This window comes from Mauremys reevesii, linkage group 12 (assembly GCF_016161935.1).
Source record: "Mauremys reevesii isolate NIE-2019 linkage group 12, ASM1616193v1, whole genome shotgun sequence".
In the NCBI taxonomy this organism is placed as follows: Eukaryota; Metazoa; Chordata; order Testudines; family Geoemydidae; genus Mauremys; species Mauremys reevesii.
The window spans coordinates 44197948-44225160 of record NC_052634.1 but is presented as its reverse complement, the minus strand read 5'-3'; the positions used below and the strand labels follow the sequence as shown (position 1 = coordinate 44225160).

Sequence of the window (27213 nt, the reverse complement as noted above, 5' to 3'; positions counted from 1 at the left end):
TTCTCAGATTCCTGAACATGGATATAAAATGTTGGCAAATTTTGCCCATTTTCTCTCTATTCAGTTATCAGATATTGATGTGAAACACTCAGATTTTACCTCGGATCAACAACTGATATAAAATCCCTCTGATTTTCCACTTTCCTCTCTAAACAGATTTAATACCCATCAAATCCAGAGGCCTCCCCCTGTTTGGGGGATCAGTGGTTCCCAGCTGGTAATAGGAGAGTAGGCTGGACCCTTTTCTTTTCTCCAGCTGGCACTGGGTGAGGAGGTCACTCTGAGTGCAGCGTGGGTCCAGAAGTATCCCAAAGCCCATGACAAATGGTCTCTGGGAGGGGCTGCTTCCCGCAGTGCGAAGATGTAGCTAGTGACAGGGCATGGACCTTTCTTGCCCTTCCATTCTCCTGTTAAAGCAGCACCGCACAGGGATCCCTCTGCCCGTGTGACTGGCCAGCATGGGGCAGTGATACCTCACTGTGTCTGCTAAGTGGATAGAAAGTTAATACTGTTGCTGGGGTAGGGGATGGGGTGTCTGTGTGGGGAGATTGTAGCTGGAGCTGAAGGGGCATTGTGGGAGGGGTACCCTAATCAAATTGGTGGGTTCTGGAGGTTTCGCGGGGGGGGAGGGGTTCTGATGTGCCCAGCCCTGAGGCTTTGGGTCCTGGAGGTGGGTATCGCTGGGGACTTGTTGGTGCAGAACAGCCGGGTGGGCGTCTCTGGGGGCGGCAGGGCTGGGGGCGGGAGGGAGCCTGGTGCTGTGCCAGGGGCTCAGTCGTGCCTAATGCACAGAACTGGGGGGGGGAGTGCCAGGCGCTAGGTCGGGATGCCAGGCAAGCAGAGGGAGGGGTCCCATTGTAAAGCATCAGGGGGTCCCAGGCAAACGGCCTGGCAGGTCCTGCTGGAGGGCAGGTGGGGTCCTAGGCAGGCAGGCGGGAATCCTGGGCAGGCAGGGAGGGACTGAATTCCCAGTGAGGGGTCCCCTGGGGGGGTGGTCCCTGGCTGTTGGGGCTCTTGGTGGGGAACCTTTAGGATTCCCAGCCTGCCAGTGATGGTCTGGTGGGGTTCTCTGGCCAGTGGGGTGCTGAGGGGTATCTGGAGTTCCTGTTCAGGGATTTGGGGATGGGTCCCAGGAATATCTGGTGGGACCCTGGCTGCGGGATCTGGGGGTATCTGGGGTCCCCTGGATGGTGGCTCGGGGGGCTGCTACTAACCATGCTCCTTCTAGCTCATCAGCTTGTGCCAGAATCCTGGCTCCAAGCACTGCCCAGCATTCCCCAGCCAGGCCCAGTCACCATGATAACTTTCTATCCACTTATCAAACATCTTGAAAACTCCAGGACCTTCCAGTTCCATTGGGAAAATTTGTGCCCCGAGTCCTTATACTAGATCTGATGGGTGAGGCAGGTGGGAAGGGGGCTAGAAATGCCACACAATGGTCTCTTCCACAGCATTCTGGACTCCTTCTTTCTGAAATCTGGTTTCATTGAGACCATTGTTAATCCAGAGTCACTGCATGGAAAGACAAGGAGTGACTCGAATGGACAGTGGGGCGACTGAGATCAGCAGTTCTCCCTGTGAGGAGGGGCTCTCATTAGCTGCTCTCCCCAGAGAGCTAAAGGAGGGAAGCTGCTCAAACGCTCTGTCCCTCTCTGCTCAGGACATTGGGGTTCAGCTTCCTGGGTCAGACACTGCAGCCTCCATTGTGATCTGGGAGACCAGGCTTAGCAGCTGCTGCTCCCCCAGCTGGATTCTGTCCTGGGATGTGACCTTAATTAAAGCTTTTTTCTCTGTCCAGCCCAGGTAATGACTTTCTGCAGCTGGTACTAGCCCCCTAGGGCAGCCCTGGGCCCTGTTAATGCAAATTCTGAGCCACAGACTCCAGGTTACTGAAAGATCTCAGGAAAGTGCTGGGGACTGGCACAAACAGCCCCTCCCGCCAATTTCTCCTCCCATTAGTAGTTGCCAGGAGAAAATCCAGCCCTGGGAGAGCAAAGAACCAGGAATGGCACTGTCCCAGCCCGAGGGGCAGGGAGAGAGGACAGGGGAAGGAGAGACTGAAAGAGGCAGTGGGAGAAATGAGTCGGGGGAGAGATTTCCAGCTCTCTAGTCCACCCAGACACATGTATTGCAGCATCCCTGGGCAGAACCACTTTCCAGTGAACAAGAAAAGACTCAGACAGAGGAAAAGCCAGTTCCTGACTCCACATTTCCCCTGCTGGGGTGTGACTGCCCTGGGGTCAGTGTCCGAGGGAATCCCCCACAGTGACTCCTTGGGTTCTGCTCTTTTCTAGCCTTGTGTTCAGAGACTTTGTTACGGGGTGAGGGGAGGGAGAAGGGAGGTTAAAAATATCTCTGTGGGCTTAGCCTGACAGGAGGGGCCAGGTCTACACTGTAATAAAGAGATCAAGCATGTTCCCAGCATGGCAGAGTCTAGGATGTCTGTCTGCAGGGAAGGGGCCTGGGGGAATCGTGATGTGAAATTAACTAAAGCCTGTTCTGAAACCTCCACAACTGCCCTTCTCACCCTGCCAGGGCTGCAGAATGACGTCCATGTTTTTCTCCAGCTCATCCCATCCTCCCATGACACAGGGAAGAGAAATGGCTGCAGTGGAGCCAGCTCAGGTAGGGATTATTTTTTGAGGGGGTTGGTGGGTTCCTACAGGAGGGAGAGGGACAGCAAATACAGCGGAGATGGGCAGGTTTACACAGTCTGGTTTGGATGTTGGCGCGGGGCAGGAAATACACAGGGTGGAGAAAGGGAGGGCAGGGTGTGACAAACCTCCTGGGAGTTGTTTTATAAGTGGCCTAGATTCTAGGAACAGACCCATGAGGTTCGGAGGTGGAAATGCTCTAGTTTGTGGAGCAGAAAATAACCCACGTGAATGGGGCTGGGAAAACTGACCAGACTCTCAGTGCTGGAGCCTGACCCAACTAACCAGTGGCTGCTGTGAGATATGAAGGGGGCACCCACCAGTGAGGGTTAGGGGAGATTCCCCTCCCTTCATATCCAGCTCCTCACAATGAGGAGGGTGTTGGGCTTCCTACCAGGGAGCTCTCCCTGGTCCCTGCTAGGGGCTCCCTCTCCTCTATCAGTCTGTGGCTAGTAGGTATGTGATGGATCTGCTGGGAGAGATAAGGGGCTCTCTTTGTCCCCTCACTCTGATGTTTCCTGGATGCTCTGAGCAGGGTGGGGGTGGGACTTTGTTGACTGCAATCCACCCAGGGCTTCCCTTTGATGGGCTCCTCTCCCCACAAATAGTGGGGCTGTGAATGGGGCAGCAGGTATTGAGTGTTGGACTCTTGCTCTTTCAGGGGCTGGTGACCTTCAAGGAGGTGGCTGTGTATTTCACCAGGGAAGAGTGGGCTCTGCTGGACCCCGCTCAGAGAGCCCTCTACTGGGATGTCATGCAGGAGAACTATGAGAATGTGACCTCGCTGGGTAAGGGTTACTGTCCCCTCGGTTCTTGGAAGGGGAAATGGAGAGAGAAGGTTTACGCCAGCCCCACAATGCCACCTCTACTCTGACCAGTTTCAGCATCACCCCAATATGCCAGTGAGACACACACTACCAGAGACCCTCCCCTGCTGCAGAACACTTTGGGAACAGAGCACAGGAGCCGTATTGCACAATGTCAAATATCTCCTGTTTGCTCAAGTAAAACTGAGGTTTAAGTGCAGCATAATCAACAGAAGCTTCCTAGGGGTCACCAGATGAAATTAATAGGCAGCAGGTTTAAAGAAAATAAAAGGAAGTTCTTCTTCACGCAGCGCACAGTCAACTTGTGGAACTCCTTGCCTGAAGAGGTTGTGAAGGCTAGGACTATAACAGCGTTTAAAAAAGAACTGGATAAATTCATGGTGGTTAAGTCCATCAATGGCTATTAGACAGGATGGGTAAGGAATGGTGTCCCTAGCCTCTGTTTGTCAGAGGATGGAGATGGATGGTAGGGGAGAGATCACTTGATCATTGCCTGTTAGGTTCACTCCCTCTGAGGCATCTGGCATTGGCCACTGTCGGTAGACAGGATACTGGGCTAGATGGACCTTTGGATCTGACCCGGTACGGCCGTTCTTATGTATGTATGTGGGCATTTGGTGCAAGGAGCTCCTGGCCCTCAGAGACGGTGGAGGCTTTGGAGGCCAGGGTGTGGGAACTGGAGGAGCTAAGGGGGGCAGAGAAGTATGTTGATGAGGCTTTCCGGGACACTATAGAATTGTCCCAACTCCGGTCAGACAGCCCCCGCACTGTTGAGGAGGATGAAAGGCCCAGGGAATGAGAGCAGTCAATGGGAGCAGAGGGAAAGCTTCTCATAGTTGGGATCCTCCTTCCAGATAGTGTTGGGGTAACCTCTTGCACTGAGGTTACCTCACCGGGGGAGGGAACTCCAGTCATTAAGACAAGGCAGCTGTTCGTAATGGGAGCTTCGATCATTAGAAACAAGGATATCTGGGTTTGTGATGACCGGGAGAACCGTATGGTGACTTGCCTGCCTGGTGCGTAGGTTGCGGATTTCTCAAGGCATCTAGATCGATTTATGTGTAGTGCTGGGGAGGAGCCAGTGGTCATGGTACATGTAGATACCAATGACATAGGGAAGGGTAGGTGAGACGTCCTGGAGGCCAAATTTAATCTGCTAGGAAAGAGACTGAAATCCAGGATCTCTATGGTGGCATTCTCAGAAATGCTCCCAGTTCCATGCGCAGGGCCAGGTAGGCAGGCAGAGCTTCGGAGTCTCAATGTGTGGATGAGATGATGGTGTAGAGAGATGGGGTTTAGATTTATTAGGAACTAGGGAAACTTTGGGGATGGGGGAGCCTATACAGGAAGGATGGGCTCCACCTAAACCAAAGTGGATCCAGACTGCTGGCACTTAACATTAAAAAGGTTGCAGAGCAGTTTTTAAACTAGGAGATGGGGGGAAAGCCAATGGCTGCAGAGGAGCACGTGGATCGGACAGAGACTTCTCTTAGAGGAGAGTGTAGTGATAGAGATTTTTCTAGTTTTAGTCAGGAAGAGAGGCTGGAAGAGGATAAAGTAGGGGCCAGATCAGATGAGAAGCATTCACACACAACAGAATCTGACACATCAGAAAAGGGCAGACAAATAAACAGTGACAAGCTTTTAAAGTGCGTGTACACAAATGCTAGAAGTGTAAATAATAAGATGGGTGAATTAGAGTGCCTCGTGTTAAAAGAGGATATTGACATAATAGGCATCACAGAAACCTGGTGGAATGAGGACAATCAATGGGACACAATCATTCCAGGGTACAAAATACATCTGAAGGTCAGAGCAGGTCATACTCAGGGGGGTGGGGAGGGGAGTGGCACTGTATGTTAAAGAAAATGTAGACTCAAATGAAGTAAAAATCTTAAATGAAACTGCATGTTCCATAGAATCTCTATGGATAGTAATTCCATGCTCTAATAAGAATATAACAATAGGGATCTATTATCGACCCCCTGTCAAAGACAGTGATAGTGAGGATGAAATGCGAAGGGAGATTAGAGAGGCTATCAAAATAAAGAACTCCATAATAGTGGGAGATTTCAATTATCCCCATATTGACTGGGTACGTCTCCTCAGGACAAAACGCAGAGACAAAATTTCTCAATACTTTAAATGACTGTTTCTTGGAGCAGCTGGTACAAGAACCCACTAGGGGAGAAGCAACTCTCCATTTAGTCCTGAGTGGAGAGCAGGATCTTGTCCAAGAGGTAACTATAACAGGACCGCTTGGAAATAGTGATCATAATATAACAAAATTTAACATTCCTGTGGTGGGAAGAACAACTCAACACTGTGGTATTTAATTTCAGAAAGGGGAACTATGCAAAAATGAGGGGCTAGTTAAACAGAAATTAAAAGGTACAGTGACTAGAGTGAAATCCCTGCAAGCTGCATGGACACTTTTCAAAGACACAATATTAGAGGCCCAACTTAAATGTATACCCCAAACTAAAAAACACAGCAAAAGAATTAAAAAGAGCCACTGTGGCTTGGCTTAACCGTGTAAAAGAAGCAGTGAGAGATAAAAAGGCATCTTTTAAAAAGTGGAAGTCAGATCCTAGTGAGGTGTATATAGAAGGGAGCATAAGTACTGCCAAATTAAGTGTAAAAATGTAATAAGAAAAGCCAAAAAGGAGTTTGAGGAACAGCTAGCCAAAAACTCAGAAGGTAATAACAAAATGTTTTCTAAGTACATCAAAAGCAGGAAGCTGCTAAACAACCAGTGGGGCCCCTGGACGATTGAGATACAAAAGGAGCCCTTAAAGACGATAAAGTCATTGTGGAGAAACTAAATGCATTCTTTGCTTCAGTCTTCGTGGCTGAGGATGTTAGGGAGATTCCCAAACCCTTTGTGGGTGACAAATCTGAGGAATTGCCACAGATTGAAGTGTCACTAGAGGAGGTTTTGGAACTAATTGATAACCTTAAATGTAACAAGTCACCGGAACCAGATGGTATTTACCCAAGAGTTCTGAAGGAACTCAAATGTGAAATTGGGGAACTATGAGCTATGGTTTGTAACCTGTCCTTTAAATCAGCTTCTGTACCCAATGACTGGAAGATTGCTAATGTAACGCCAATATTTAAAAAGGGCTCTAGAGGCGATCCTGGCAATTACAGATCGGTAAGTCTAATGTCTGTGCCAGGCAAATTAGTTGAAACAATAGTAAAGAATAAAATTGTCAGGCACATAGAAGAACAAAAATTGTTGGGCAAAAGTCAACATAGTTTCTGTAAAGGGAAATCGTGCCTTACTAGCCTATTAGAGTTCTTTGAAGGTGTCAACAAACATGTGGACAAGGGGATCCGTGGATATAGTGTACTTAGATTTCCAGAAAGCCTTTGACAAGGTCTCTCACCAAAGGCTCTTACATAAATGAAGTTATCATGGGATAAGAGGGAACTCTTTTCATGGATTGAGAACTAGTTAAAAGACAGGGAACAAAGGGTAGGAATAAATGGTAAATTTTCAGAATGAAGAGGAGTAACTAGTGGTGTTCCCCAAGGGTCAGTCCTAGGACCAATCCTATTCAACTTATTCATAAATGATCTGGAGAAAGGGGTAAACAGTGAGGTGGCAAAGTTTGCAGATGTTACTAAACTGCTCAAGATAGTTAAGACCAAAGCAGACTGTGAAGAACTTCAAAAAGATCTCACAAAACTAAGTGATTGGGCAACAAAATGGCAAATGAAATTTAATGTGGATAAATGTAAAGTAATGCACATTGGAAAAAATGACCCCAACTATACATACAATATGATGGGGGCAAATTTAGCTACAGCTGATCAGGAAAAAGATCTTTTTGTCATTGTGGATAGTTCTCTGAAGACATCCAGCAGTGTGCAGCGGAAGTCAAAAAAGCAAACAGGATGTTAGGAATTATTTAAAAAGGGATAGACAATAATACAGAGAATATCTTATTGCCCTTATATAAATCAATGGAAATAACTAATTTAGAGCCCATCATTTTATATGTATATTTGGGATTATGTTTTCCAGTGGGCTGCACTATGTTATCCTGACATCTAGTAGTGCTGAGATCCTGCATTCAGTAATATCCCTGCCCTTCCTCTCCCCTATCTCCACTGAGCCCCACGCTTATGTTTCCAGCTTCCCCAGGACTCTCTCTTTGTCTCTGGACCTGTCTGTCAGCAAGAAGCAGAGCCAGGGAGACTTGCTCTCTCTCTGGAGACTTCGATTTCTGGGACGTGGATTTACTTTCTATGTGTTTTAGGAGACTTTGAAATTGAGTGTCTGTGACATTAAGCACAGTACAATCTGGAGTGTTGAACAGCTGTGTCCCCTCAGTTCCCCAGGCTGGGGTGCCTTTTACACTGCTCTACTGTGAGAGCAGCCACTCCTGGGCAGGTAACACAGTCTCCAGCATGTAACTCGCTCCCAGCTACACAGTTTTGAGTGCTGCTAGTCAGCAACTCCCGAATTACAGTACCCCACAGGAGAACCCCAGAAAATTCTCTGCTCCCAGACATCCCCCAGAAATGTGCATCTTGTCCTGTCCAGCACACTACTGAACAGTGGGAGCTCATATGAAATCTGTTATTTCATCAATGGAAAATGACATGCACCAGCCTTGTTATTCCAAATGGAGTTTCCAACACACTTTAATCCAACCACACTGGTTAGATAAAACAATAAACCAAGATTGTTAACTACTGAAGGGAAAAAAAAAAGATTTTCAGTGACTACAAGTAATGAGGCATAAAAGTCAGAATTGTTTACGAAAGAAGTGGAAGATAAAACACAAACTAACATCTAAGTTAACCAGCTAAAATGATTTAAAACAAATGTTTCTCTCACCATCTGCTGAGACAGGCTGGTTTTCCTTTCAGCCGGGAATCCCTCTAACCTGCCCCTGCTGCCCACAGTCAGTTCTTCAGGAGTTGTCATGAGCAGAGGGAAAGGGGGGAGAGAGAGAGAGAGTCTCATGCATTTTCCTCACATCTCTTTATAATTCAGTCCTTTGTACTAGAAACAAATCCAGTTCTCAGCTGAGTCATGGTGACAGGCTCTCGTAGATATGAGCTTCAAGTGGTCCCTGTGATGGAATGTAAATGTCTTCTTCACACCTTCCCCCTCCTGGAGAATGGCTATTCGACCAGCTGTTTGCCTTGCTGTCTCTGAGGAACTTGGGGTTAGGGTTGCAACTTTTTCAGTAACATCATACTGTAAAATCTCATAACTTTACATACAATGTTGCTACACATTTTAAGGAGGATATTCAGTAGATTGTCTTCAAATGATACCTCACAAGCCATATAGTGATAAATGAAGGGGAGAAGAGGGATCTCCCTTTTATAAACACCCAGCCAGCCAGATTGCTGTAAAATCCTTGGTGGTGTGACTTCTCTGCTTGCTTTACCTGTAAAGGGTTAACAAGGCCATAGGTAAAAGAAAAGGAGTGGGCACCTGACCAAAAGAGCCAATGGAAAGACTAGAACTTTTTTAAATGGGACAGTAACTTTCCCTTTGTCTGTTGTTCTCCGGAGAAGGCGACACAGAGTAGCAATGCTGTGTGTGGCTTGAAGCAGGTTGGAAAATTCATCTTCCATCCCTAGAAGAAATGTTTTGGACAGGGAAGTTTAGACAAACACAATCAGGTTTATATTTTTTATTTTGGCTTTTGGAGCTCCTCTGTGCTATCCCAGATGCTTTTTTTTGCTTCTAAGGGTACGTTTACACTTACCTTCCTGGTCGACGCGGTGAGTTCGACTTCTCGGAGTTCGAGCTATCGCGTCTGATCTTGACGCGATAGTTCAAACTCCGGACGCGCCGCGGACGACTCCCGTACGCCACCCCTGCAAACGGCGGTGGTGGAGTCGACGGGGGAGCCGCGGAGTTCGACCCGCCGCGCGTCTGGACGGGTGAGTAGTTCGAATTAGGGTGCCGAATTCAGCTACGCTATTCCGTAGCTGAATTTGCGTACCCTAATTCGAACCCCTTTTAGTGTAGACCAGGCCTAAGCTTTAAGCTGAACCCCAAGAAAGCTATTTTGGGTGCTTACAACAATTGTTTCTTTTAAGATCTAGCAAAGCCTAAGTTCCAGATTTATTGTTTTCCTTTTCAATTTTAATAAAATTTACCTCTTTTAAGAACAGGGTTGGATTTTTGGTGTCCTAAGAGGTTTGTGCATGTTGTTTGATTAGCTGGTAGCCACAGCTAATGTCCTCTGTTTTCTTTCTCAGCTCTTTCCCGGAGAGGTGAAAGGGCTTGAGGCTACCCCAGAGGCAAGAATTCTCAAGTGCTCCTTCCTGGGTCCAAGGGTTTGGGGTTTTGCATTTGGGTGGTGGCAGCATTTACCAAGCCAAGGTCAGAGAAAAGCTGTAACTTTGGGGTTTAATACAAGCCTGGTTAAAGGACAGGGAACAAAGGGTAGGAATTAATGGTAAATTCTCAGAATGGAGAGGGGTAACTAGTGGTGTTCCCAAGGGTCAGTCCTAGGACCAATCCTATTTAATTTATTCATAAATGATCTGGAGAAAGGGGTAAACAGTGAGGTGGCAAAGTTTGCAGATGATACTAAACTACTCAAGATAGTTAAGACCAAAGCAGATTGTGAGGAACTTCAAAAAGATCTCACAAAACTAAGTGATTGGGCAACAAAATGGCAAATGAAATTTAATGTGGATAAATGGAAAGTAATGCACATTGGGAAAAATAACCACAACTATACATACAACAAGATGCGGGCTAAATTAGCTACAACAAGTCAGGACAAAGATCTTGGAGTAATAGTGGATAGTTCTATGAAGATGTCACGCAGTGTGCAGAGGCGGTCAAAAAAGCAAACAGGATGTTAGGAATAATTAAAAGGGATAGAGAATAAGACTGAGAATATATTATTGCCCTTATATTAATGCATGGTACGCCCACCTCTTGAATACTGTGTACAGATGTGGTATCCTCACCTCAAAAAATTTATTATAGAACTAGAAAAGGTTCATAAGAGGGCAACTATAATGATTTGGGGGTTAGAGAGGGTCCCATATGAGGAAAGATTAAAGAGGCTAGGACTCTTCAGCTTGGAAAAGAGAAGACTAAGGGGGATATGATAGAGGTATATAAAATCATGAGCGATGTTGAGAAAGTGGATAAGGAAAAATTATTTACTTATTCCCATAATACAAGAACTAGGGGTCACCAAATGAAATTAATAGGCAGCAGGTTTAAAACAAATAAAAGGAAGTTCTTCTTCACCCAGCACACAGTCAGCTTGTGGAACTCCTTACCTGAGGAGGTTGTGAAGGCTAGGACTATAACAATGTTAAAAGGGGACTGGATAAATTCATGGTGGCTAAGTCCATAAATGGCTATTAGCCAGGATGGGTAAGAATGGTGTCCCTAGCCTCTGTTTGTCAGAGGATGGAGATGGATGGCAGGAGAGAGATTACTTGTAAAGCCTGTTAGGTTCACTCCCTTTGGGGCACCTGGCATTGGCCACTGTCGGTAGACAGATACTGGGCTAGATGGACCTTTGGTCTGACCCAGTACGGCCTTTCTTATGTTCTTATTAGAGTTGCACAAATTAATTTTTAGAATCCCGGCGGGCCCCACTTTCTGCACTCGGAGTGACAGAGTGGAGATTCAGCCATGACACATACTATGAACAAAATTGATCATAATTTTCTAGAAGAGTGAACATAGGGGCACAGACTTGCACAGTGTCCGTCTGTGTGTTCCCAACATATATGTGGGTATTTCAATCCTTCACAAGCAAGGTGTTCGGCATCTTCAAACACCTGGGGAACCAGTCCTGGGAATTCACTGGTTTATTAAGTGACACTCTATGGAATTGAGAGACATTTTATATTATTATTATTTTATTATAAATACCAATATGATGAAATTGCAATGAATCGTGCTAGATATGCCATGTAAGGTGTCAATGAAAATGTTATGATTTTCCAAGTTTGATAATCTTGTGTCTATCTTTGTATTGTGAGTTATAGATATGTAGGGTATATCTGTATTCCAGACTTGTGTAGTGTTTCTGAGTGACACCCCCAGACATATGGGCATCAGTGCTGCCCAGCCTGTTCGATGGCCCATCCGGGGTCATCAGCTGTACAATGAACCCATTGAAAGGATCAAGGGGAGACACCTATTGAGTCAGCAAGACATGCAGGGATATGCCTGTGTACTGAGACCTCCAAGGCTTTTCCATGCCATGTGCTGTGAAGCTTGTGTTTGGGACACAGGAAGTAGAAGCCACTTGGCAAAAGGAATATAAAGGGCAGCTGCATCATCTCCATTTTGTCTTTAGTCCCTCTTCCTACCTCTGGAGCAACTTCTCTACAAACTGAACCCTGGAACAAAGGACTGAATGATGTGGGGGGAGGGATAGCTCAGTGGTTTGAGCATTGACCTGCTAAACCCAGTATTGTGAGTTCAATCCTTGAGGGGGCCACTTAGGGATCTGGGGCAAAAAATCATTACCAGAGAGCCTTTCAAGCCAGAAACTCACCAATACTGCTAAGAACCAGATATATAGATTTCTGAATGTATCTGACTGTTTTCCCATTTTAACAACTTCCTTTTTCTTTCCTTCTTTTATAATAAACCTTTAGTTGAGATGCTTTCTTGCTTATAAACCTTTAGTTTAGATGCTAAGGATTGGCTGGCATCATAGTATTCTGGGTAAGATCCAAACCTATACAGACCTGGTAATGTGGCTGACTCTGGGGTCAGAAGAACACTTTGTTTATGTGATCAGAGTTTTTAAATAACTTCTCACTGTGCCGGACCTAGGTGCTGATTGGGAGTCAGAGAACTGGAATGCAGTAAAGGGGGTCGTGTGATGTCTTTTTTCAGTTTCTCGATAACCAGTGTGGGGGATCAGAAGCACACTTGGTGACTGATCGGTGAATTTAACTTCCGTGTTAACCACCAGTTTTGGGAGCATCTGCTCTCCCTTTTCAGTCTGCCCTGATCTTGGCATTTTCAGTGTGGACTGCCCCAGGCACACTGGGTCACAGAAAGCACTGAAGTTAAATTAATAGTGTTTTTTATGACACAGTCATATGAAATCAGCTGAACTCCTTTGTTTTCTTTCATCTGAGCAGGGTTTCCAGTTTCCAAACCTCATATAATCTCCCATCTGGAACAAGGGGATGAGCCATGGGTCCCAGACCTCCAGGGTTCAGAGGAAAGAGAGATCCTGAGAGTTCCCTGCACAGGTGAGGAAAGATTAAACCAACTCAGAATCTGTAAGTGCCTGAAGGAAACATCTGGGATGCCCTACAAAGCCCTTGGAAGGTTTCTCAGTTCATTATTGTCCCTAGCAGGGTCGTATCCTCAGGGTAAATATAGCTCATGGCTTCCTGTAGACACTAGCAGACACCAGGCAGTAGCTTCCTCCTTTCCCCTGTGAGTTTGGATGGGATGTGAGGGCCGAATTGATCCTCCTCTCTCCTGTTTGGGGAAGAGTTTGGGAGTTCAGTTCCCGATTTTTATTTGACGTCTCTCCAGCACTTGTTTTGGTTTGGCCTTCCTTTCCATCCCTGTCTGAGGTTTCTGTCTCTATCACAGCAGGTGACGCAATGGTATGTGAGAAAGAGGAGCAGAATTCTCAGCAGGAAAATGTTGAGAAAGTGGCTAAACACAGAGAATTATCGCAAAGATCGAAAAGGAATGTGTCCTGGAGTCATGAGCAGGGAAAATCCTGTGAGATTCAGCACAGACCAGAAAGAGAGCAAGGAAACCAGCCAGAGGAGAAAATGGGTAAATTTATTTCCTGTCGGGGAACTCAGAAAAGCGTCAAGGAAACCACAACACAGCAGGAAGTCCTCATGGGAAAGAGGAAAAATACATGCACTGAGTGTGGAAAAACCTTCACTTGCAGCTCAGCCCTTTCTGTTCATCAGAGAATCCACACAGGGGAGAGGCCCTATGAATGCAGTGAGTGTGGGAAAACCTTCACTTACAGATCAGCCCTTTCTCAACATCAGAGAATCCACACAGGGGAGAGGCCCTATGAATGCTGTGAGTGTGGGAAAACCTTCAATTACAGATCAGCCCTTTCTCAACATCGGAGAATCCACACAGGGGAGAGGCCCTTTTATTGCAGTGAGTGTGGAAAAACCTTCACTTTCAGCTCAGCCCTTTCTATTCATCAGAGAATCCACACAGGAGAGGCCCTTTGATTGCAGTGAGTGTGGGAAAAGCTTTATTACCAGCTCAGACCTTTCTAAACATCAGAGAATCCACACAGGAAGAGGCCCTATGAATGTCATGAGTGTGGGAAAAGCTTCTCTAGCAGCTCAGCCCTTTCTCAACATCAGAGAATCCACACAGGGGAGAGGCCCTATGAATGCCGTGAGTGTGGGAAAAGCTTCAATAGCAGCTCAGGCCTTTCTAAACATCAGAGAATCCACACAGGGGAGAGGCCCTTTTATTGCAGTGAGTGTGGAAAAACCTTCACTTGCAGCTCAGCCCTTTCTATTCATCAGAGAATCCACACAGGGGAGAGGCCCTATGAATGCCATGAGTGTGGGAAAAGCTTCACTAGGAGCTCAGCCCTTTGTCAACATCAGAGAATCCACACAGGGGAGAGGCCCTATGAATGCCGTGAGTGTGGGAAAACCTTCAGTCGGAGTTCAGGCCTTTCTAAACATCAGAGAATCCACACAGGGGAGAGGCTCTTTGATTGCAGTGAGTGTGGGAAAACCTTCACTTGCAGCTCATCCTTTTCTGTTCATCAGAGAATCCACACAGGGGAGAGGCTCTTTGATTGCAGTGAGTGTGGGAAAACCTTCACTTACAGATCAGTCCTTTCTCAACATCAGAGAATCCACACAGGGGAGAGGCCCTATGAATGCCGTGAGTGTGGGAAAAGCTTCATTAGCAGTTCAGGACTTTCTAAACATCAGAGAATCCACACAGGGGAGAGGCCCTTTTATTGCAGTGAGTGTGGAAAAACCTTCACTAGCAGCTCAGCCTTTTCTGTTCATCAGAGAATCCACACAGGGGAGAGGCCCTATGAATGTCGTGAGTGTGGGAAAAGCTTTATTACCAGCTCAGACCTTTCTAAACATCAGATAATCCACACAGGGAAGAGGCCCTATGAATGTCATGAGTGTGGGAAAAGCTTCTCTAGCAGCTCAGGCCTTTCTAAACATCACAAAATCCACACCGGTGAGAGACCTTATAAATGCAGTGAGTGTGGGAAAACCTTCAATCACAGCTCACACCTTCTTACCCATCTCAGAATCCACACAGGTATGCGACCCAATGGAAGCAGTGAGTGTGGGAAAACCTTGTCTTGCCACTGAGCCCATGTGAGCCATCAGAGAATCTGCAAGGGGGATCAACACCATAAACCCTCTAGGGCTATCAATACTTTAATACTTTCCTGATTCCCACTTTTAAAAGCTGTTTGAAGCACCGATATCCCTCAGCTTGTCCAGATGAGTGAGTGGCCTATTTTTGCATTTTGCAGTTTGACCTCTTTGAGGTGGATTCATTTATCCTTTCTATCAACTCCATTCTCCCATGAGTAATTCTAGTGTGCCCTTCCTATCAGGAACCAGGGAGCGTCACATTTATACCATTCCTCCTATTGCAAAGTTATTGTTAGAGTCACCAGTGTTACAGATTGTATCATTGCCAGTTGTTCTCATGTTGTGCTGAAGAGCAGTTATCATGGGAACTTTTCATATTACATTTAAATGAAGAGCAGGGGCAGGAAAAATTGTCATTTCAGCCTCTGTTATACTGGAAGGAGATGTAAAGCGACAGAGTCCTGTGGCACCTTATAGACTAAAATACGTACTGGAGCATAAGCAATATACAAAACCTGTAGGAGAACACTTCAACCTCCTGGACACACAATAGCAGATTTAAAAGTGCCATCCTGCAGAAAAAATACTTCAGGGCCAGACTTCAAAGAGAAACTGCTGAGCTTCAGTTCATCTGCAAATTTGACACCATCAGCTCAGGACTAAACAAAGACTGTCCCTGGCTAGCCAACTACAAAAGCAGTTTCTCCTCCTTTGTGTTCACACCTCAACTGCTAGAAGAGGGGCCCATCCTCCCTGATTGAACTAACCTTGTTATCTCTAGACTGATTCTTGCCTGCATATTTACACCCGCCTCTGGTAATTTCCGCTACATGCATCTGACGATGTGGGGATTCACCCACGAAAGCTCATGCACCCATATGTCTGTTAGTCTACAAGGTGCCACAGGACTCTTTGTCACATTTTGCAGATCCAGACTAAGGCCTGGTCTACACTTGGGGTGGGGGGGGACTTCTTACCTGTACAGATGCCGCGGGATCAAAGTCCGCGGCTCCCCCATCGACTCCGCCACCACCGTTCGCGGTGGTGGAGTTCCGGAGTCGACGGGAGCACGTTCGGAGTTCGAACTATCGCATCTAGATTAGATGCGATAGTTCGAACTCCAAGAAGTCGAATGCTACCCGTCGACCCGGCTGGTAAGTATAGATGTACCCTAACAGAGCTACTCCTCTGATACTTGGAAGGAGATGGGGTGACTCAGAGATTCCCTCCTTCCCCATCATGGCAGAACTGTTACCTTTTGTCTGAGCCAGGCAGAGTTTATCGTCATCACATTCTACCCCTCCACGTCTCAAAGTGTCATGTGATGAAGAGTTCTCAGTTGTCTGTGCTTGGAGATGATGCTTTGACTTATTTAATCCTATACCAGAGTTGCTATGACTGGAGATGAAAGTATCAAAGACCGGGAAGGGGAATTCAAATGGATCCTAATCGCAGTGTGATCATTTAGAGTTTAAACCCCTGGTTCCATCTATTGGTAAAGCCAATTCTGGCAAGGTGGCTGCTTTTCCCCCCATTATGGCAATGCTAGGAGACTAAACATGTTGTAAATAACATAACTGACTATTGAGACAGTTACTCACTGAAATATGTTTGAATGGTTCAGAGGAGAATGTGATGGGAGAATCTCTTGTCCTGATTCTAAATAATTAGATGTAATCTGCTCTGGAATTTCAGTTTACACGTTCATTGTCATGTATTTTATCTCTCTGTGATCTGGGTTTCTATCTTTCTTGATGGCTGTGTGGTCACACAATTAGATATTAGTTCAGCTCAGATTTATTGGAGAGTTTAAGACAAATGACCATTTGCTAAAGTCATCATTTCTCACTTCAGCTTTGCTTTTTTCCCATCCTTCCATGATGATATGGAGAAATTTCAAGTGCAGTTCTGTCAATAGGAGAGAACTCTCCAATTTACTGGCCATGCTAACAAAGACACCGCAGTGATTTAAAATCTCCACTTGGAAATGGTGAACAGCAGCAGACCCCCGACTAACTGAAGGAAGTGCATATGAGCACAGTGTAGTTCAATTGTTTAAATCAATATGGTCTCAGATGGCTATGTTGGCAGGCGAAGGCCTTCTGCTGATGTAGCGCTGTCTACGAGGGGATTAGAGATGTGTAACTACGTTGCTCAGCTGTGTCTGTTTTTCGCACCCCTGAGCAATAATTATACCGATAAATGTCTTTAGTGTAGACCATACAGTTTTCTCTTGTGTTTTCTGCATTTGTATCACTTCTCCCCTACTTCCTACTACTTTGAAAGATTTAAAGTGTGAAAGAGAGGTATTTTTCCTCATGATGCAAACATTCCCACATAGGAGACCCTTCCACCAACACGCATGGCAGAGGAACCAGAGATATATGAACTCACAGAAGTGTTGGGACAAACCACAACTTGAGCCAAGGTTCAGTTGTTGGCAATGGGATTAAAGAAAACTAACATATGTGACCAGAATTTGTGATCTGTGAATATATTAGTGTTACTAGTGAAAATGAAATCATAGGTGATGTTATTGGTTAAAGAGTAAGAGACTAATTGTTTGATAATCTGAATAATTTTGGAAAACTGAAAATTGTCTTGTTTTTTTTTCCTTTTTTTAGTTCAGGAAATGATGGTTAATCTTCAAAAGTTAATTTGATTTAATTTACCCCCTGTAGTGTAAGGAGTTCTGGTAGAAAACCTCACTCCAAAGGTTGAGGTGGGAGAATGTGTGTGAGAAAGAGTGTATAAGAGAATATTGGGTCTGTATAGATTTTATTTTTTTGTATTTCAAATATAACTTATTTTGCTTAGCTTCAAAGTCAATTTCTATTAAAAGGAAAACTACTCAAGGAGACAAGTTGTATAAGTTTTTACCCACTTACACTGTAAGCGTCACTGACTTCCCCACTTCTCTAATTTCCAAAGGAAAGGCCTGACATCTGTCATAGGATGTGTCCAGCAGGTAGGAAAGCTGCAGTTGTCAACCATCAATGCCAAGGAAAAGGCTGAAGTCCATTGCCTTTCATATCTAAAAGCCATCTAGAGGCTGGTCTACACTGAAAAGCTGTGTTGACATGGCCACATCTCTCAGGGGTGTGAAAGATCCACTCCACTGAGAGAAGTAGTTAAAGTGACCTAAGCCCCAGTGTAGACAGTGTTATGTTGTCAGAAGAATATTTCCAGTGTTTGAAGGGTAGACATACCCTTAGACAGATTGATACCCTCTGGGAAGCGAGTCATGACATCAATTCCAATTTTGACCCATCTCCTATATGTGAGAAAGCTGCTAGTATGGAGGGCTGAGCCAGCTGTGCGATCACCTGGTTCAATTGAGGAAAAGTTCTTAGTACCCATCAGTCCAAAGACTGAGAGAAATGTTGAGTTCAACCATTGTCATTTTAGTATTTGATTGTTCCTTTCTCTATTTTTTGTGTTGGCCTTTCTGTTCTATCAGAGTGTGACTGTGTAGCTCAGTGCATGTGTGATAAATGCTCTTTGGTGCCAATTGACAGAGAGGTCAAAGTAATTCACAAGAAACTCCTGCCTCAGACCTGACAAACTCATCACACCTAATGCACTGATTTTTATGATATTTATCCAGGAAGCATAGCAGTGAGATCTCTACTGAAAGCTTGTAAATTATTGTTACTCCTGATCACTGCAAGAGGTGTGTATGAGTCCTATTGAAGGAGTCATGTAAGTATATGGAAAATTATGCCCATATGGTATTGTCATGAAAGTGAGTCACCCCAATCAAAGGTCTTGTTGGGAATGGCCCATTCAAGTGGGAGGGAATTGTCACCCATCCCTTGCTAGCCAGTTATGTGATGTGTTGCTGCATTGTCAACCTTTGCACCAGCCCAGAAAAGCCAATGGAAAACTATCAAAGACAAATTATAGACATCGAAACCCTGTGGAAGTGTAAACGGCAATATGACAATGAGGAAATGATCCTTTCTGTGAATATACACAAAAGACTGATTCATTTTATAACACGGTGGAGAGAAACACTCTGGTTCTATTCACCAAGGAGATCACTAATGACCAATGGTGCTTCAAGAAAGGCAGGGCCCTGGCTCCTAGGGACTAGCAGTCACTGCAATAGACTGTCACCTCACACTTCAATCTACTTAGGTAGGAAAGGTAACTATTAAAAAGTGTAGGTTGCATTTTGTGATTTTGTTTTGTTGGTAAGAGTTGGTTTCCATCATTCACATTTGTTTGTTTAAATCTCTGTCCCTCGTTAAAGAAATTTCCCTCTGTTCAATAACTGTGCTCAAGTGCTATGTGTGATCCAGTAGCAGTGGGCTACAGTAAAACTGGTAACCTGGGATGTACCATTGCTTCGGGCAGAGAGGATCTGGGATTTTCTGAGCCCTGGTCTACTCTAGGGGAGGAATCAATCTGTTACGCAACTTCAGCTACATGAATAACGTAGCTGAAGTTGATGTACTTAGATCGACTTACCATGGTGTCTTTGTCGCGGTGAGTCGACTGCTGCAGCTCCCCCGTAGACTCTTCCTGCACCTCTCACTGAGCTGGAGTACAGTGGTCGACAGAAGAGTACTCGAGGATCGATTTATTGCAACTACAATAGACGCGTGATAGATCGACACCCCCCCCTGCTGGATCGATCGCTGCCCGCCAATTCGGCAGATAGTATAGACATACCCCGAGTATCTGGTGATTGGAGCTGGACCCCAGAGGGGGACACATTGAAGGAACTGAGGGGTTAAGGTGTCTTTGTTGTCAACTGTCAAGGTTGCTGTAGCTCAGAGGAGGGTGCTTGACTGCCTGACAGGGTGGTGAGTTTGGTCACTAACATCCAGCTGCCAAATGCAAAAGTCCTCTTCCTCGTGGCAGGTGGCCACAAGGAGACTCACGGCCCTCAGCACCCTGAGAAGGGTCACAATGTGCGTCTATGTTGATCCACACAGGGAAAGCTCCCTATAGCATAAAACTCTGCTGTATGAAATCATGGAACATGTGCTCTTCGCTCTGTGAAAGCACATAAAGAATCCAAGCGCTGGAGGGTAGGGTTTGGGTCCAGAGTGACCTAGACACATTGGAGAATTGGGCCAAAAGAAATCTGATGAGGTTCAACAAGGACAAGTGGAGATTCCTACTCTCTAGGATGGAAGAGTCCTATGCACCGCTTCAGGCTGGGGACAGACTGGCTAAGTGGCAGTTCTGCAGAAAAGGAGCTGGGCATTACAGTGGACAAGAAGCTGGATATGAGTCAATAATGTGCCCTTGTTGCCAGGAAGGTTAACAGCATATTGGGCAGCATTAGTAGGAATGTTGCCAGCAGATCAAAGGAAGTGATTAGTCCCTTCTATTTGGCACTGATGTGGCCACATCTGAGTACTGCATCCAGTTCCCCGCGCCCCACGCTACAGAAAGGATGTGGACAAATTGGAGAGTGTTCAGTGGAGGACAACAAAAATTATTAGGAGACCTAGGCATATGATTTATGAAGAGAGGGTGAGGGAACTGGAGTTATTTAGTCTGCAGAAGAGAAGAGTGAGGTGGGGATGTGAGAGCAGCCTTCAACTACCTGAAGGGGGGTCCAAAGAGGATGGAGCTCGGCTGTTCTCAGTGGTGGCAGATGACAGAACAAGGAGCAATGGTCTCAAGTTGGAGTGGGGGAGGTCTAGGTTGGATATTAGGAAAAACTTTTTCACTAGGAGGGTGGTGAAGTATTGGAATGGGTTCCCTAGGGAGGTGGTACAATCTCCATCCTTAGAGGTTTGTAAGGCCCGGCTTGACAGAGCCCTGACTGGGATGATTTAGTTGGGGATTGGTCCTGCTTTGAGTAGGAGCTTGGACTAGATACCTCCTGAGGTTTCTTTCAACCCTAATCTTCTCTGATTCTAAGTAGCTGCAAGTGTCTCTTTGTGTTCACATCTGTAAAGACGCCAGGAATGGGCAACAGGATGGATCACTTCATGATTACATGTTCTGTTAATTCCCTCTAAAGCATCTGGCTTTGACCACTCTTGGGAGATAGGACACTTGGCAGGATGGACCATTGGTCTGACTCAGTATGGTTGTTCTTATGTTTTATGTACAGAAATGAGGCTCTTACAAAGCCGAAATGGGGAGGGCTCTAAATTTATATCAGAGTTAGAGAGAAATATGTTCAAACACAGTGAGACTCGATGTACGAAAGAAATAACACGTGATCCCCATCTCCTTCCCCAAAGCCTTAGGTGGGGATTAGCTGCCAACTGCTGCGGCTGCTGCTCTGAGGAGCGGTATAAGTTGTCTGCCTGTGGGTGCGGCCCACCAGCTGGTTCTCCTGGGGCAGACAGTGAGTGGCTGGGCAGGAATGGTGCATCAGCTGGAGTATGAAATATGAACAGGGATCTAAATACTCTACACTGGCCTCCAGTGGGGGTTGAGGATGCTGAGGCAGTGGAATTTCAGCATCAGAGTCATCAAGATTCAAAGCTGCTTGGGGGTGGAGAGGAGGGGGATGACTCCACTGGATTTTTAGTGCATCCCCCTAGCTGCTGGCCCATGACAGCCTGGCTTTGTCATTGCTCTGTGGTTCTCCTGTTGCTCATTCCCAGCTTCTGGAAAACAATGGCTGGGGACACCATCCCTGCCCATCCTGGCTAATAGCCATCGATGAACCTATCCTCTGTGCACTTCTCTAGTTCTTTTTTGAACTCTGTTCTAGTCTTGGCTTTCACAACATCTTCTGCTAAAGAGTTCCCCAGGTTAACTGTGCGTTGTGAAGAAATACTTCGTTTCAAACCTGTAGCCTATTCATTTCATTTGGTGACTCCTCCTAGTTCTTGTGTTATAACACTCCCTTCCTTGGTCCTTTGAAAGATGATATGAGCCCCCACCTCCCTGCCCCACCTCTCATGTCCAGGGAACAACAGGGATATAACAACACGGCAAACAACAAGGTTCAAAGTCAATGCACGTGGGAGAAGTATCTGCTGTTTCATTCCTTACATTCCTGTCCCACTGCATGGCCATTTCCTTTCCCTCCTTTCTGTGAAAAGCTTTTGTGTTTTGCACAGAAATATTATTTCCACAGGAGCCACCCAGGAGTGGGGCTGCATTCCTGTGCCAAACAGTCACTAGAAGGAGGCAGACAAAGGCCTTTAAGATGAGGTGTCCATCGCTGTCAAAATATCATCTCCTCCTTCAGCTCACTGGCAGCCTGAGTTTCTTCCTTATCCTACCAGAGTCTTGTCTGGACTCAGCACTATCCAGCCCCTCTGTATGTAGTGGGCAAAACCCACAAACCTTGTCTTTAAAACAAGCTGTCCCCTTCCTTCTTAGGGAAGAGTTTTCTATGATTGAAGTTGAGCTTCAGTTCCCCTCTCCTAGGGGCAGGTTGGGTGTGGGGCCAGCTCCCAATGAGATCTGTTTTCACCTTTGCCCCCTAACTCTGCTCCCAGCTGTCAGGCGGCTTCCAGCCCATCCACCCTGCTTACTAGCTCCATGGTCACGTGTAACCCCCTTTGCCAGCACACATAGCCTGCAGGAAAGCTGCTCCTGCCAGCTGTGTTGGTGGTATAGTGGTGAGCATAGCTGCCTTCCAAACAGTTGACCTGGCTTCAATTCCCAGCCAATGCAATAATGGCTTTTCTCTTTTGTTGGTTCCTTGTCTGGAAGTGGTTTAATTTCAGTCACGTTGTGTTACAATCACATTATCCATAGAATGAGACAATAAATGTGTCAAAGCCCAGCAGGTGTCACAGGAGGGAGGACTACAAGGGGCTGGAATGTGTCATCTGAGAAGACAGAACACTTGAAACCTGCATCTCCCATCCCCTGGCTTCCATGTGATGATTCCAGCTGTGTGAGCTGTTTGTACCCTGTTCCTGCATGATGGGAAATAAAGTTTTGAGTCAGTTTTGCTCCTACAGATTCCTTTGCTGTTACAATTATATTGATATGAACAAAGGAAGCAAAAAACAACAAAACCCACCCAACTTGCAATACAGTTAGGGAAAGAGAAGATCAGGGTAAGCCAAACATTTCAAAATAAAAGTTAATGCTAAAATGGGAGCCGGGGGAGAGAGATCAGGTATGTGGAGAGCCTCTTGATATTTGAAACCTACAACTACCCAGCTTTCTGAACACCTGTGAGGAGCAAGATGGAGTTGGGACATCTTCAATCATTGATTGTCTCTCTGTGTTCTCTGTCTCTTTCTTCTCCCCATTATTCTTCTCCAGTGTCTCTGCCTTTCTCCTTGCTCCCTGTCCCCCTGCCCTTTCCCAGGAACTCACAGTCTACAGCATTCAGGAAAAGCCAGAGTTTCATAGATTCATAGACTCTAGGACAGGAAGGGACCTCGAGAGGTCATCGAGTCCAGTCCCCTGCCCTCATGGCAGGACCAAATACTGTCTAGACCATCCCTGATGGATATTTAAATATTTTACTGTCTGCAACCACAAAGCGAGAAAAATTACACTTCTGGTTCAGAGGCAGTGCACACACATAAGAATCAATGGGCTTTTAATTCCTTAGGTTCTGCCACCATATGCTGCTTCCATTTCATTTCAATCTTTCCCCAAGATTTCTCATTGTGCACAGCAACATTACACCCTTGGGAGAGAGTGGACCAGAGCCTGCATTAATTTAACCTACAAAAACCAAACAAATAGAAATGTAGATTAGAAATGTACTCTCCAGGTTCCTCCAGCCCAGGGGTTGGCAACGTTTCAGAAGTGGTGTGCCAAGTCTTCATTTATTCACTCTAATTTAAGGTTTCGGGTGCCGGTAATACATTTTAATGTTTTTTAGAAGGTCTCTCTCTACAAGTCTATATATTATATAACTAAATTAGTGTATTGTAAAATAAACAAGGTTTTCAAAATGTTTAAGAAGCTTCATTTAAAATTAAATGTTGATCTTACACCGCTGGCCCGCTCAGCCTGCTGCTGGTCTGGGGTTCTGTTCACCTAGGCTGGCAGTGGGCTGAGTGGGGCCTGCAGCCAGGACCCCAGACCGGCAGCGGGCTGTGCAGGGCCAGCAGCCGGGACCCTCAGCCCACTGCTGCTCAGGGGTTCCATCCGCCGGCTCCTGCCAGCCGGGATCCTGGCTGCCAGACCCACTCAGCCCGCTGCCGGTCTGGGGTCCCGGCCCTGCCCACGCACAGTGGGTACCTACCTTCTCCTGGTTCTGGCCCATTCTCTTCCTCTCTGCACTGAGCTGAGGTGGGAGGACCAAACACAGGGCTGGGGATGAAGGGTCTGGCCAGGGGCTAGAATGAGGAGGGGGCTCAGGGTTGGGGCAGGAGGTTTGGCTGTGGGGCACTGACCTGGGAGCTCCCATTTGGCATGAGGGGTGCAGGTGGGAATGTGTGCGGAGGGTGCAGGAGCCCTGTTTGGTGCTCAGGGTGGGGTGGGGATGTGCGGGGTGCATGGGATGTGGGAGGCTGGGGATGTGGGGGTGCAAGAGTCAGGGCTGGGGGCATGTGAGGGGTGCAGGTATCAGAGGAGGGGCTGGGGATGTGTGGGGTGCCAGAGTCAGGGCTGAGTCATGTGGGGGTGGAGGGTGAAGGAGTCAACAGAGGGTGGGTGGTACAGGGCTCAGGCCAGGGGCCTGGGGGCTGGGGGGTCAGGGCTCCAGGCAGAGGGCTGGGTGACTGCCCCCGAACTCCCTTCCCCACTCCTTGTCCCGACTACCCCTCTGGGACCCCACTCCCTATCTAAGCCTCCCTGCCCTGTGTCCCCTGACTGCCCCCTAGGACCCTACCCCTACCTGTCCCCTGACTGCCCCAACCCTTATCCACACCCCGCACCCAGACAGAACCTCCCGGACTCCCATGCCTATCTAACCGCTCCCTGCCCCTGACAGGACCCCCAGAACTCTGGACCCATACACCCCCAGCCTCTGCCTGCCACAACCACTCTCCACACCCCTACCTCCTGACAGCCCCCAGAACTCCCGACTCATCCAACCCCTCAGCTCCTTGTTCCCTGACCCCCAGAAACACTCCCACCCTAACTGTGCCCCAGGACCCTCCTTGCTCCCTGTTCCTGACTGCCCTGTCTCCTATCCACCCCCACCCCTAACAGACCCGGGACTCCCATGCCCCATCCACCCCCGGTCCCTGACTGCCCCTCCAGAGACCCCATCCCAACCACCCCCAGGATCCCACCCCCCATCCAACCCACCCAGCTCCCTGTCCGCGGATTGCCCCCCGCTTACCCCAACCCCACCCCCAGCCCCGGACCCCTTACCATGAGGCTTCCCGCTCATTCGAGCCCGGCTGCCGGCACAGCCCCGCCCCTCAAAGTGCTGTGCGCAAGGCGGCAGGGCGCTGGATGAGCGGGAGCTTTCACTCCCGCAGAGCCAAACGCTGCCCGCGGGTGCGGAGCCCGGCCCCAGAGCGCTGCGCGCGGCAGGCCTCCAGGGGAAGGCAGGGGAGGGGCCGGCAAGTTGCTGTGCTGGCAGGATTTTTAATGTCACACTGGAGTCCCGGCAGGCCCCAGCGTGCCATTAAAAGTTGGCTCGCGTGCCATCGATTGCCGACCCCTGCTCCAGCCCAACCTTCTGCTGATGCACCTCAACGCATGGCTATGAAGGGTTTGAAGCTTTCATTGCTTAAGTTCCAGGACCCTGAGGGATTTCAGCTCCCCTTTGTCCAGAGGAAACCTTCACCCCACTAACAACCAGGTTCTTGTCCATGGATCACTGTAGGGGGCTGGGTCCCTCTTTGTCTAGTCTCTCTATCTAGGACAAGCCGGGGCGCCTCTACAGGAATCCATGGCACACCCACATCTTGAATACTGCCTGCAGATGTGGTCACCCCACCTGATAAAAGATATATTGTAATTGGAAAAGGTTCAGAAAAGGGCAACAAAAATGATTAGGGGTCTGGAGCAGCTTTCATATGACGAGTGATTAATAAGACTGAGACTTTTCAGCTTGGAAAAGAGATGATAGAGGTCTATAAAGCAATGACTGGGTTGGAGAAAGTAAACAAGGAAGTGTTATTTACTCCTCTAGACACGAGAACTAGGGGTCACCAAATGAAATGAAGAGGCAGCAGGTTTAAACCAAACAAAAGGAAATATTTCTTCACATAACACTCAGTCAACCTGTGGAACCTCAGCACCTAGGATCGGCCACTGTAAGAAGACAGGATACTAGGCTAGATGGACTGTTGATCTGACCCAGTGTGGCCATTCTTATGTTGTGTACTTGTGAACTGGGGTGTATGAGCACCAGGGCCCTCTGTGGAGCTGCCCTTCTCCTTCTATCTCTCATGTTTCATTGACTCCAGCCTTTTCTTCTATTCAGCATCATTGTAAACAAGCTGCCCTCACCTCCTGTCCTCCGAGAACCAGTGTCCCGTGTCTTGTATAAATCACTGACCTCTCTCAGCACTGACTGCCCCTCCATGTCCTTGTCCCTCCTCTGTGCTGATGGGACCCTTCTCTCCAGTCCTCCTCAAGCAGCTCAGTGGATGGGAATCTTAGAGTCACCATGGTGCTTTAGGAGCAGAACCCCCCAGAGCTTCCATGCACTGGCACTTTGCCCTCACTGCTCAGGACTGTAACTTGTGCAGGAGACTGACTGGGCCACATGCCAGCTGGGCCTGAGCAAAGCAACAGGGGTGAAAGGCAAACGTGGGAGTGAACCCAGGGCCTTATACATGCAGCAGGTGCTGTACCACTGAGCCACATCCCCAAACAGGCCTTCTTTGCTGACTGTTATGCTCAGAGCCTGCCTCTTTCCAACGCATCCAGTGGCTTATAAGATTCATGGGAAACCTTTTCCCCAGTCATGCTCTCGTGCAGGTTGCTGGTTCTTAGGGTCACTTTGCAGCAGGCCAGATTTGATGTGTGGGGCAGAGAGAGTGTGCGCCCTGGACTCAAGGTTAGCTCAAAAAAAAAAAGGCAAGGGAAAACTGCTGGCTGGGAGCTAAATATGCAGGACAAAGGGTTGGGATTCTTCTACGCTCAGATTTGTTATGGAGCTGGCAGTCTCCAAATGATGGTCTGTTCCTTCCTCAAAATGCCTAACCCTCTCCTTTTCAATTTAAAGCTCCATGAAAGGAAAAAATGAGGAAGAAAGCATAGAAGCTATGGATGTAGTTAAGAAAGGACCTGGAGAGATAAAAGACCAAAGGAAGGAAAGTATCAATGTTTCTGCCTGGTTTTAAACCAGGATCTTTTGCAAGTTAGCAAATGTGATAACCACTACACTACAGAAACCAGCTGCTGTCAATTTTGGGGCCCTTTTCTAAGGCTTTCAGTAGCTGCTACACCAGCTGATTTGCCTTTGAAGAACAGGGAAACAAAGGGCACCAAGAACTTATGTTTTTGGATGAGCCAAGAAAAGGGAGCAGCATTGTCCCCTCGCAGCCCCTGTTCAATTCCAGGTCAGAAAGCAAAACTCTCTGCAAGAATATCCA

General features: G+C 47.1%; 2 protein-coding genes across 2 annotated transcripts in view; one reads left to right on the top strand and one right to left on the bottom strand.

The window, feature by feature from the left end:
* The window catches only part of LOC120375429 (zinc finger protein 551-like), a gene marked incomplete at both ends in the record, with an annotated part of 536130 nt that overhangs the window by 15132 nt on the left and 493785 nt on the right, over nt 1–27213 (bottom strand). The window lies entirely within an intron of this gene.
* Nucleotides 13394–14704, top strand: LOC120375426 (zinc finger protein 345-like; the record flags this gene model as incomplete). The annotated part of the gene is made up of 2 exons (XM_039496060.1): nt 13394–13584; nt 13750–14704. Coding segments are annotated over 2 exons (1146 nt in total), but the record flags the coding sequence as incomplete, so codon positions are not given.